We start from the raw sequence: 13,890 nt of genomic DNA on the forward strand, positions 1-13,890 counted from the left end.
CCGACCTTTTACTAACATAAGTATGCTAATAAACATTAAAACAAAATAAATACACCAAAAACTAACTCTTAATTAATTACTTTCACTAAGGATGTAGTACTCCCAATAATAAGTTAACATGATTTATCATTTCAGTGACAGATTAGTTTCCCTCACAAACATAACTGTCAAAATAATTGAACCATTGAATTATTGATCTTGAGTCCATTCATTATGAGTATAAATAAAGTATTTAAACCAGCCTAGCAGTGTTTGTCTGTTTTCCTCATTCTGCTGTGGGGTAAATCAATGTAAAATCTCTGAAATTATGGAACTGAATAAAAAATAAGGTACTGAAAAATCTGTCAAGTACTTTAGTGATGCCCTCTGTTACTTTCTTTTTTGGTAAATTAAACAGAACCAGAAAACCTTCCCAGACACAAGAACTCATGTGTTTGTGCAGTTAAATTGTTGAAATTGTCCCTAACACTTCTTGAGCTTGCCAGCTAGCATTCTCCCAAATAATTATCAAGCATGGCCAGGAGTTAGCGTGGGCAAGCGATCATTCATAATAGGAAATTTGAATAAAATCTCCTTTTATGAAAGGTTTAAAGGATGTATTTAATAGTATTGATATAGGCCATTCCATGCTAGGTGTCTTGACTGCCAGAAACTGCTCCTGAAAATGCCAAATGTATTAGCAAGCCTACAAGCCCTGTATTCTGCTGTCCGAGTGGATGGATAACAGTGAAACAATTGTCTGGATTTTAGCCAAAATATTCAGAGTAGGTAGCTTTGTTGAAAGCACCATAAATCTGGAGAGTTCTCTGTGTGAAGAGGAAGGAACACTATGGAGGGCGTAAGATTCCAAGCTTTCATAGTTAAGCAAACACCTTCCAATTTCTGAATGTGCTTTTGTTCTCAGGGAATCATGAGAGAACTATAGAGATTACTAAATGTGTGCTAAATCCAGACTTTCTGTTACTAATACTGCTGTGTCCGTGAAGATGATTTTACATGACCGATGCTAATTGGTCTGTAAACTATAATGGCCTGGCTGGGGAGCTTGCTCATCCTGTCACCATTACCTAACAAAGTATAGGTTTGTAAACAGTTGTTTGCACTTTGGAGGAATGTCCCTTATATGTCCCCTTTTCCGAATGTAAAATAATTTGTAGTTTTCTTTAATTACAAGAACACAGTTTTTTATCTCCAAGCCCACTGAACGTGTCCCATATTGGCAAGACAGCTTAAGGGCGATCGCTTTGAAAAAAGTGTTGTATTATATAGGGACACAGTTTGTTGCTCTCAGAAGTTGAACTAATAAGCCCTGTGGGAAAAGAAGAGAAAATCTCAGAACATATGCATTTCTGAAAGATTAAAAATTTATGAAAATAAGAATATTAGGTATGCAGGCGAATATATTTAGACCAGTATGGATATCTGTGTAATAGCACAAACTTTGTTGACTGAAAAATTGATGTGTGCATGGTTTAGATGCTGCAATTTGCAACAGTATCTAATATAACCGCAGTCTTGAAAAACATCTGGTGCGAAAAATGCTAGCCAGCGTTTCAGCTACAGAAAGAGCAGATTTAAGCTGTTTGAGTAAAGAACAACTAGTAGTGGATGGCAGTACACCTAGACATGCTTTATGAACTGGAGAAATGTAATGTGGTTTAGTGATTGACACAGACATTGACTCTGCTGTTGGTTTTAAAGTTGTTTGTTCTTGTGAGTCAAGTTGTTAGTCACCTCCTGTTCCACTCATCTATATTATCTGTGTTTTGGACACACTGAGATAAACTAAGGATTTCTGCTTACTATAACTCCCAAGAAATTTCAAAATGAGGGCTTGATTTAAGTTTAGGATTTTTGTACTGCTTTACTTGATAGGACAAAAATAATTGTTCACAAGTAAAGTAGCCAACTATGTTAAAAAAATATTTAGATAAAAAATTAAACAGTTGCATATATAAAACAGCTTTTGCCAAGTAGCAGATATCAAATGTCAAATGTTGAAATTACTGAGATGAGATAATGACATATGGAAGATGTTCCTAGGATGTCCAACTATTATTTAGCCTGAGGGCAAGAAATCTCTTGGATCTTCATAATGCAGTTTTCTTTGAGACAATTTGCATTTTTGTACCCAAATTCTCCACTAAATGTCTTTCTGAAGCACAGTCATATGGTTGATCTGAGGTATAATACATCCCTTGTAGATTTTATGATACCAGACACAAGAAAGCAAGGAAAAATATGTGTAAAACCTTCCTTAGTTGTTATCCTCAGTAATACAGTGATGGACCCGTAGATAGGCAAGTTTTTATGTGTATGATATTCTTGATCAGTTACACATGGTTGCATTTCTAGCAGTTAAAGAAAGCAACACCATACCTCTACCCACCAGCTAACTTTCATATCCCTTTTTAGATTTCAGACTGAAGTTAATTATGATACTTTGGAAGTCAGAGATGGGCCAGCTAACTCATCACCATTAATTGGAGAATACCATGGAACACAAGCACCTCAGTTTCTTATCAGTACTGGAAATTATATGTATCTGCTGTTCACTACAGACAACAGTCGTTCCAGCGTTGGTTTCCTAATTCGCTACGAGAGTAAGTCTGATATTTCTCTGAGATTTTTATTTAATTTCAAAAATAACATTCAATTTGAAAATGAGCAAATGAATGTGAAAAAATAAACTTCAGTAATTATGTTTGTATAAGAACAAATTATGTTTAGTTTATGTTATATTGACAATTCTGAAATGATTATTTCATTTTGGAAATTTTTGTTTCATGAGTTCTTGTATGTTATTCACAATATTTATGGACCTTGGTCTTTAACAAAATGGAAAGTAGTTTAAGAAACTTGCCCTTATGGGTAAAGGTATGCTGTCCTTTTTCGGTTTGTTTGGGTTTCACACCCCCAAACCCCACCCCACCCCCACCCACACACACTCTCTTTCTCTCTCTTTCTCTTTTTCTCTGGCTTTAATACACTTTTTCAGTACCAAGCAGAATTGGGCCTTGTCCGTGGTGATTCAAAAATGCAAATAAATGCATAATAATATGTCTCTGTGAACTGCAGAATCATTACAATAGCATTTTATTTTAAATTAGATATGTAAATTACATATTTTATATGGTCTGAAGTTACGCTTATCTTTATATGATAGCATAGTCATTCTCCTAAGTACTCAATCAAGAAGGCTTATGCATTTAGTGTGGTTGTGCTAAACAAATAACATTTATTGATTTTTCTTATTTGGAAACTAATCTGATTCCAGTAAATTTGCTGTCATATTGAATCTGGAATGATGCCCAAAATATTTCATAGCTATATCAAAACTTGGAAATTCTGCATATCTTCTTGTAGCTTTGGCTCAGACATGGTGGTGGTAATGGCTGAACAGATAATAGCAAAGCTGCTAAATCATGTAAAGACAAGGAACAGTAGGTAGGTTTCTGCATGAGTTAACCTGAAGATACTGATTTTCCCTGATAGTATTGGATCTAAATGCTGCTGTTACATTTTGTAAGACATTCCTTTAATATTTATAATTTTGTTTTTTAAGCTCCCTATCAAGTAGATATGTGTTCTTCTATTAAAAATTAAAAGTTAGTAATAAAATATCTGCCCTACAAATTCTTAAAGAGAAAGGTCCAGTTATTAAATGATTTAGAATAATAGTTGTGTATTCACTTGTTATCTTTGTTGAGAAATTTGATATCTCACACACATTATACTAGTTGTCAGTGCTGTTTCTCTAGGTAGACTGATAACATGTCAGACTTAGTTTTGATTAGTGGACTTTAAACCTTGAAATTGGATTAGATCTTTAACGGGTAAAGATGACAGAAATCTAGTAAATGATCTTCACCTTCTTTTACATATAGCCACTATGCACAGAGTATATATAAAAAAGCCCTTTATATAAAAAGCTCATATATTTTGAATTTTTAAATTTTAAAGTCATAACGAAAGCTAAAAATTTTGTCTCACAGGCTTTTTCTGAGCAGATTGTCTGCCTGAATAAAGCATCTTTCTCTTTCAGTAGAAGTAACATCTAGAAGGGTGGCTGCTATTATTTTTTACCTAGAAAAGAGTAAGAAGATGAAATGAAATTTTAAAAAAAGGTTCCCAGTTTAAGGAGTGAGATTGTTTATTTGTTGTGAATTATATTTCCCATTAAAAAGTTATCTAACAATTGAATTTCAATAGTTACTAACAAAGAGCTTAACATCCTTTCTTAGTTTTGATGACTGCTGTTTCTCTTATGCTTTCATGTCATTGTGAATGATACTCAGCTGGCAGATTAAACCTATAAATTTAAGTGTCAATATAGAAGTGTTTAGAGCCTGAAGCTTACATTTTGGGAAATGGAGATTTGGTCAATGCAATCGATGGAGTCCAGGGAGCAATTCTTTAAACTCTGAAGTAGAAGCCGGGGCTGTATTCAGTCACCAAAGCATGGAGAGTTAAGAGCTGGTTTAGGTTCTATGCCACCTGTACTATGCCAAGCACTGCACCAGAGATTTGGATCTTGCACAAGTTCTTTGCCATGTCTCCCTGTTCCATGGAGACATCGTGGTTATGAAAGGATGGCACTAGAAATGTATATTGAAACAATAATATTTCTCTCCCTGTAACTTTGCTGAATCAGTTGCTCCCTAGTTTGCCCTGACTGGGCTGATCAGTTCTCTTTTGACTGTGAAAGGAGCTTAAAGACCAAACCAGGCTACAGACACATCACTGGGAGCATCTTAAATTGAAATTGAACCTTGCCCTGAATGTCCATACTGTAGAAAAAATGCAATATAAACAGAGACTTTTTAACTGCCACCAACTGGAATGGGTATGTCCATATTCACAGCATAAGTTGTACAGAGAAAGCTTGCTAAACATGTCATACCTGTGTCAGTGCATTTGTTCCAGTAGGCGCCTTAAGTCAGTCACAGCCTCACTGTTCATACTGGTTTGTTCTGACAGCAGGTTCCTCACAGAACAAAAATTGCATCCGTGTTCCATCATGTTGTACATGTTCATGTAACGCAACTGGAATTTGTTGTCACAGTCTCTCTTCTAGTTGTCAGCACTGGGAGCTCCTGAAGCATTTCTGCAGTGGGTATCAGATATAGATCCTTCCTTGGTCCTTGACTCATTTGAAGAAACAGTACTCCGTGTTAATAGTCTGGATATGGAGAAAAGATTCATCAAATTTTCAGTGGCAAGACTCAGTCAATGGAAAAAGTTTTTGGAATACTGGGGGAGAACTTTTTGTTTCAGCAGTCAATTTAACTCTGACTAAGAAGAACCAATACATTCTGAATAAGAATGACAGCTTTTGTGAAAGTGCCCATGAAATAATAGAGTTTATGATTCTTAAGAAATGAAAGCATGAAGTAACACAATTGTGATAAAGTCAATGGTTTTCAGAAATCTAAACTGCACCAAACTTGAGATATTGCTATGTGAATGTCCTTAGGAATGAATTCTGAAAGTCATTTATGAAAGAGATTATATTAAAGCCCAACAGAATATTGGCAATTTTTTTTTTTTTTTGAGAAAGAAAAGATACTATCCATTTCTAAAGCTATTTAAAAATCTATTTTAACGATATGTAACCCAAAAGTTAATCATGTAAATGTTGGATATATTCAAACATTGCTATAGATGGCCATCAAAGAGTAACACAGATCTCTTAGGATAAAATCAGAAAATTTAAAATATCTATTTACTTACAGGAACAGGGGACAGAAAGACAGTAACAAAAGTATCTGTAAATATATTCAAAGTAAGAAAAAAATAAAAATCATTACTTAATAAAAAGTTGAGCAAACATCAGCTGTCACAGAGAACAGTATGTTCTGTTCCAGTTTTGCAGCATTTGCAGAAAAGCTTAATTTTGACCATATACTTAACACAAGTGAACATTTACAAGGTAAGAATACAGCGCATGGAAAGAGGGTACTGCCTAATATTGGGATAATTACATATATTTTATTCATCAGGAACTGCTGGAATTCCCTGTGCTATACTTAAAAGCAAAGCACAAGCAGTCTATACTCCACTGAAAATTGTGCCTGAAAATTCAAAATTGTTTTTGGGAATTTTCAAACAAATTCAGAAAAGAACACACCTTTCAAAGAAAGGAGGGAGGGAAAAAAGAAATTAAAAAAAAAAAAAAAACAAAACCAAAAAACCAACAAAACAACAACAACAAAAAAAAGAGATGAGGACCAGAAGGATCAAGGACATTAGTTTTATCTTCACTCTTTAAAGATACTAGTTTCAAGATGATAAACAAGTTGATAAGGAACAAATGATTTGTATTTGAGAAGAACAGATTATGTCAAACCAACCTAATTTCTTTCTTGAGAGGTTAACTGGTTTTGTAGATTCAGGAATGGAAAGGGAAGGAAACAGCTCTGTGTTGACATTTATAAGGCTTTTAGAAGTCTTCCAGAGAAAATATAAAAATTTGGTCTATCTGAAATGATTACAAGCACTTCATTAAGCACTGGAAAAAATTTTCCCAGAGAGACTGTGGAATCTCCATCCTTAGAGATACTAAAAATTCATCCAGACATGGATGCACCTGTGCAACTAGCTCTAGGTGACCCTGCTTGAGCAGGAAGAGTTGGGCCAGATGACCTCCAGAGGTTCCTTCCAGCCTGAACTGTTAGTGATTCTGTGATGCTGTGAACAGTTATGAAAACTTTTACATGAAGAGCAGACAGTCTAACTCAAATTTGTCAGGATCCTACTGTTATTTGGCCTAGATCCAAAATTATCTGATATTTTTATGAACAGTTTTGATGATAATATAAGAAGAACACTTACAAATTCTGAAGATTATAAAAACAAGCTAAATGAACTGAAGAAATAGTCTAAAGAATAAAGAAACACACTAAGCGTAAACACGAAAGGAGAAATGATTTGCACAGATACAAAATAGAAATACAGTAGAAAAGGATCTGGTTTTTACACAGAACATAAATAATCTAAAGAAAATGCAGTAGTAATGCAAAATGTAGGATCATCTGGTTGTTTATAGTTAATAATAATAATAATAATAATAATAAAGAAAATAATTACAAGAAAGACAATTTTTGTTTACAGGACTATTTTACCTAGGATTTAGAAAATAATTATTTCACTTTACTTGATGACCAGAGAGAATGTTGTATCCAGTTTGGGACCCAGTTTAAAAAACGTATGAGGTTGTTAACATGGAAAACATGACACATATGGACTCACTGAAAAGTATGGACTTATTTAGTCAGAAAAGACTTGGCAGTCAGGAGGGAAGGCATAATAACAGTCTCATTTGCCTAGTAGCTCAGAATGGCAGCTAGACATGGAGTTCAGTCTAGAACTCTGCTAAAAAGCCTGTGCTCCCTGTCACCAATGAGCAGGACAGTGATGACACGCTAGTTCTGGCTTTCTAAATTACTTCTGTAGCTCATTAAGAAAAATAATATGCATCCAAGTGCACTCCTAAATTTGGCTATGTTATGCTCCGTCACTTAGAAATACCATGCAGATATTCTTTAGAGAAGAAATTTTCAACTTTTATATGGAAGAAGAAAAAAGCTCTTGAAGTAATAACACCTCCATCTTCCCTTTCATCCTCTACCTCCCCCTTACACTACCTTCACTCTTTCACTTCTCATTTTCAAGCAACTTTACTTCCCCACCTGCTTTATAACATTATTAATGTGTTTCTCTATCATGATTTTTAAAAATCTGTTAACTGTATCACAGTTTTTAGTGATGTAAGAATATTTTTTTTGTGTCAGTATTGTGACAGCAAACAATTCAAGTGCAGAGACTCACCATTACACTCTTAAGAGGTGCTGGAAGAACACCAAGACTAAGTGTGTAAGCAGGCTTGAAGTTCTTTGAGGCTAATTTTTTAATTAATCTTTAAGGCTAATTAATTAATTAAATAAGGCTAATTTAATTAATCTTTAAGGCTAAACTTGTAAAGTTACAGGGAAATATTTCTGGCCACTTGAGCTATATCTGATCCAGTAAGTTAGAAATTCTTGAATCCTGGCTTCAGTCTTGCAGTCATTCATATAGTTTAAGCACAATCTCCTGTAGGATTTTGACCCGTGCCAGCTAGCACCTTGTTTTACATATCTGGCCATAGTTCTAGGAATAACATCAGCCAATGACTGTTCTCAAAAGGCAACAGTCTTACTTAAGATGGGCAAGATTTTATCTGTATGAATGTTAGCTGGCCATGCTTTGAAATCGGTGCCAAAGATTAGGCCCTCTCCTGATTTAATGGGGTGGTCTTTGGTTCTAATTCTTGGAACCGTATTCTGATAAGCAAGCACCTATTCTATTTCTTTTTTAAAAATGTGAATTTTACAAAGCAAAGATAATTTACATTATTTGTTGCTGTTTAATGCCGGCTGGTGACTAAGCACAGTACAGCCATTCACTCACTCCCCCCTCACTCAGAGGGATGGGGAGAAGATTTGGAAAGGAGTGTAAAACTTGAGTGTTGAGATAAGAAGAGTTTAATAATTGAAAAAAATAAAATACAACTAATAATAATAATAATTGTTGTAATGAAAAGGAGGGAGAAGGGGAGAGGAATGAAATCCAAAGGAAAGGGAGAAAAGAAACGAAGTGATGCACTATACAACTGCTCACCACCTGCTGACCAACACCTAGCCAGTACCCAAGCAGTGTTCAGCAGGACCCGGCCACCCCAACCCCACCCCAGTTTATATACCACGACATCCCATGGTATGGAATACCTCTGGCTAGTTTGGGCCAGCTGTCCTGGCTGTGTCCCCTCCCTATTTCTTGTGGCCCTCCAGCCCTCCCACTGGCAGGGCCTGAGAAACTGAAGTCCTTGACTTAGTATAAACATTACCCAGCAACAACCAAACCCATCCATGTGCTGTCAACATTGTTCTTACACCAAAGCCAAAACCCAGCACTGCACCAGCTACTAAGAAAATTAAATCTATCCCTGCAAAAACCAGAACATTGTTCTCCTTTCATTGTTAGAATAAGCCTACCTATATAATCAACTCTTTTATTAGGCAATATTTTTCTCTTATTGTTCAAAAAATTGCTTTTGTCATCTGCCTCACTGATGATTCTATACTGATGGCAAAGAATAGCACTCTAGCTTCCAGCTGAAACACTTCCATTCTTCAAAACTTTTTTGGGATTCATTGACTAATACAGCAACTGCTTTTGCACACAGACATACAGTTTACCAATCTTACACTTTAGTATTCCATTTTTCTCACTATTTTAACTGTTTGATCTGTGAAGGGAAAAGTAGAGGTGTGTAATATATATGAGTTTGTAGTATATGAATCTGTATAGCTGTTGTATGCTTTATGCAGTACAGCAACAAATTAATTACCTCTTTAGAGATCTAATGCCATCTACTGATTAAATTGGTTTGTAAAAATTACTTGTAAGTCGTGTTTGCAAAATATGCATTTTAATAATCAATGAAGCATCTAATACAGCTCACAGCAACAGGTTGATTAATGTTTGATGAAATTTCAGTATTGGCAAAGTGAAGTTTTTTCAGGATGACTGTCCATATTTTTCAATTATTCAGTGATACACAAAGGCTTTTGCTTTGATGTTGCTGTTTACTTTGGACTATGTGTTATGTTCTTTTGAAAAGAGAATGATTAAATTGTAGGATAGAATTATCTGCTTGTCTAATTCCCACTGCTACATGGGTTTAAGTGGAGGGAGTCTTTTTTGAGGGAGCTACTAAGCATGGTCTTCTTGAGAAATACTGCATTATGTAGGGTGGGAGAGAAAAGACGTGGTTTTCACCCAGACTTGAATCTTATAGTTACTGAGCTAATTGTTATGAATAGTGTTAAATCAACTATCTCCAACCATGAGCTCAAAATTTAACACTGTGATGCCAGAATTTCTCATATATAGTTTAATATTGTCCTTTTGTAGACAGGACTTTCAGTGTACTGCCCATTATTAAGCTTGTCTTGTTATTTCCAATTAAGAAAAAACCCCAAATCTTTGTCCAAAAAAACCCAAAGAAAAATTATTTCTTTGCAGCTATGTTTATGATTGTTAAAACTTACATACTGAATATTTTCCCCTGGAAATTAAGCTGTTACCTGAGCTGAGTTTTTTAATTTATATAGCACCACTATTTTAGTCCCAAACATGGAAGCTGATAAGGTTGCTACAGCTTTTGGTCTCCTTGCAAAAATGTGTAACAACATTATCAATGTAATCTAGTTATTACTTCAAAAAGAAACAAATGAGTTTATCTGTTAAATGTGTCTCAAAATCCCAAAGCAATTGTTGTGTTGATGCAGGGGTGGAAGGCTGCCCTTAAGAAGAAGGAATTTTAAGAAGGCTACTGTGGACTTCCATCTACTCTAACATACCTCAAAACATGAAGGATAGTTTGTCTGAAAAAAATTACCGTGTATCAAAGTTAAAATTTCATACACATTTAATATGTACACAATTTGGGGCACATAAAAGTGCCTATTACAGACTTAAAAGAGTTCTTTGAGTTTATATTCCTCAATTTAAGACAGGTAAAGGGAATCTAAAAATGCAGTGTCAGCTAACATGGTACATTTGTATTAAAAGCGTGCAGTCATGTCTAGAAGAAACTTATTCATCTAGAATGTAAGTATGTCAGGGTTACCTCATGAAAACTAGATCATAAGCTTTCAAATCTGAGTTCTAACTGAGCTAAGGAATAGCTGGAGGGTACAGGCAATATTTGCCTGTGCAATCTAGAGTCATTATTTATGACATTCTTGTTTGTAGCCTTGCTTCCAGCCCTAACATCTATAATTCTAAAACATTTACTTTATGCTCTGATAATTTTTTTCCCTTAGTTTTGAACTTTGCCTACCTCATTCTTAAGATTATGTGATAGTCCTGGATAAATAAAGCAGGGTAGAAGCAGTAAACTGAGAGTACAACTTCCACAGAAACAGTTATAGATACACAGGCAGCTGAGAGCATCACCACCTTTAGGATGTGTTTAGGGGGCTAAGGATCCAGGAAATCCCTAACGCCCTGCTATACAGAATTTTGTGCTGTTGGCAGTTTGAGGAAGGAAATTCTTTAGCAAAAAGCAGACTGGAAAGAGTCATGCTGGAAGTTCAGGTCACCTGTGATGAAGCACATAAAATCTTTGAAGACCTCAGGAGAACTAATCTTGCTCAAGGCTCTTTACAGCATCTATGAGTGATGACATCACCAATATGAAGTCAAGCATTCTTTCCAACCCAGCACCAAAATACTGACATTAACGTGAAAATACTTCAGTAAATGCAATGAGTGCCAGAACTTTGAAGTGGTTATGTCTAGATTTTATTCCAAAAACTGACAAGGAATTCTAAACTCATAAGTCCAGTATTATTCAAATGGATGCACAACAGATAATTTTTCAGAATTAAGTAAATTGCCTGATAACAAACATTAAAGTGTTTATAATTGATCCCTTCCACACACATATACTTCCTGTCCCTTTCTGGGCAGTTTTTTTAACAAGTCAGTAGCTTTTTGGGTTGCAACAAACTCTGCACAGGCTCCTCTGGGTCTTATCTCTGAGGCTTGACTATGTGTTTGCTACCTGCTGGTTTTAGCCAGCTTCTAGGTTTTTTTCTTTTACTGCAGGCCTCATGCTGGCTTTGTCCTTCATAGTCTGTCATCTTTTTGCCCACGGCAGCCAGTACCTTCAAGGTTTCCCTCTGGACACACTCAGCTTCTCATAGAAGAAGAAACCATGTCAGCTGTAGGAGGCAAGGTTTTGGTTACAGGGGAGCTGCAGGGGTGGCCTTTGTGAAGAGAGTCCAGGGCTGCCCTGTGCCAGACACAGCTGGTTCTAGCTGGCTACAATGAACCCACCACAAGACACAGCCCATCAGCCATGTTGGTGGCACCTTTGTGATAATGTATTATCAGAAAGGACATAATGCTGCGTACATGAGTGAGGAAAAGAAAGTGTGAGAAACAATCCTACAAATGCCAAGGACAGAGAAGGAGATGCTCCTGCAGCCCAAGGAAGAGACCGCAGTGGAGCAGATATCCACACTGCAGCCTGTGGTGGGCCCATGTCAGAGCAGGTGCATATTCCCCGAAGGAAGATGCATCCCGTGCAGTCCCATGCAGGAGCAGGTTTATCCTGAGGGGCTGCAGCCTGTGGGAAAGTCCCATGCTAAAGCAGGGGAAAAGTGTGAGGAGAAAGGAACAGCAGAGAGAAGCTGTTATAGACTGACCACAACCCCTCTTCCCCATCCCTGCCATGCAGCCTGGGGAGGAATAGGGAAGTAAAGAAGTTGCAAATGGAGGACTGAAGTTGAGCCTGGGAAGAAGAGGGGATGCCCACCAAGCTGCTCCATCACTCCTTCTGAGCAGGACAGGGGAGAGAAAATAACAAAGGACTCATGGGTCAAGGTAAAGGACAGGGAAAGTTAACTCACTGATTACCATCATGGGCAAAACAGACTTGACTTGGGAAAATTAATTTATTTCCAATTAGAATCAGAGTAATGAGAAAATAAAACCAAATCTTACAAAACCTTCCCTCCACCTCTCCCTTCTTCCCAGGCTCAACTTCACTCCCAATTTCTTCTACCTTCTCCCCCTCAGCAGCACAGGAGGACAGGGAATAGGGGTTGCAGTCAGTTCATCACATGTATCTGCTGCTCCTTCCTCCACAGGGGGACAACTTCTCACACTCTTCCCCTACTTCAGCGTGGGGTCCCTCCCACGGGAGACAGTCCTCCATCAACTTCTCCAATGTGAGTCCTTCCCATGGGCTGTAGTTCTTAACAAACTGCTCCAGTCGGGGTCCCTTCCATGGGGTGCAGTTCTCTATGAACAAGCTGCTCCAGCATGGGTCCCCCACAGGGTCACAAATCCTGCCAGCAAACCTGCTCCAGTGTGGGCTCCTCTCTCCATGGGTCCACAGGTCCTGCCAGGAGCCTGCTCCAGCATGGGATTCCCATGGAGTCACAGCTTCCTTTGGGCATCCATCTGTCTTGGTGTGGGCTCCTCCATGGGCTGCAGGTGGATATCTGCTCCACCATGGACCTCCATGGGCTGCAGGGGTCAGCCTGCCTCACCATGGTCTTCACCATGGGCTGCAGGGGACCTTCATTAACCCTGGCATCTGCAGAGTTACTGCTCTCACATAGTCTCACTTCTCCCTGCTGCTGTTGTTCCACAGCTGGTTTTTGCCCCCTTCTTAAATATGTTATCAAAGAGGTACTACCACAGCCACTGGATGGGGTCACCTTTGGCCATCGGTAGGTCCATCTTGGAGCCACCTGTCATTGGCTCTATCATATATGGGGGAAGCTTCTAGCAGCTTCTCGCAGAAGTTACCCCTCTAGCTCCCCACTACCAAAACCTGGCCGTGCAAACCCAATACAGGGGTGGTGTGTGTGTGTGTGTGTGTTTTAGTTTTTGCCTTTGTTTCTTACCATCCCACTCTATTATTAATTGTCAAAAAATTAAATTAATTTTCCTCAAATTGGGTCTGATTTGGCTGTTACGGTAATTGGTAAGTGATCTTCCTCTCTTTATCTCAGATCATGAGTTTTTTCATCTTATTTTCTATCTAACTTTTTTCTGATGTACTGTTGAGGAGGAGAGTGAGAGCAGCTGATAGGGGACCGGCAGCCAGCCAAGATCAACACACCACACATAGTAAAAGAAAATAAAAGAAATCCCTTTTATCCCAATAGCCTTTTTCCCTTGTGTGTATCCATTATATTTCATTACATGATTAAATTCCACAATCATTTGCTATCACTATAAACATAATAGATAATGCTTGGTAATTTCATGGAGGTTAATTCACCTCCATTAGATAACTTTGGGGTTTTTTTTTACTTTTTCAGT

At 37.4% G+C, this 13,890-nt stretch overlaps 1 protein-coding gene across 1 annotated transcript in view; it reads left to right on the forward strand.

Moving 5' to 3' along the window:
- CSMD1 (CUB and Sushi multiple domains 1) overlaps positions 1 to 13,890 on the forward strand; it is a 1,210,443-nt gene that overhangs the window by 905,684 nt on the left and 290,869 nt on the right. Inside the window, exon 17 of the mRNA XM_055714855.1 lies at positions 2,416 to 2,603. Coding sequence (XP_055570830.1) covers positions 2,416 to 2,603 — 188 coding nt within the window. The remainder of the gene's footprint in view (positions 1 to 2,415; positions 2,604 to 13,890) is intronic.

Source organism: Falco cherrug, chromosome 6 (genome assembly GCF_023634085.1).
Source record: "Falco cherrug isolate bFalChe1 chromosome 6, bFalChe1.pri, whole genome shotgun sequence".
In the NCBI taxonomy this organism is placed as follows: domain Eukaryota; kingdom Metazoa; phylum Chordata; class Aves; order Falconiformes; family Falconidae; genus Falco; species Falco cherrug.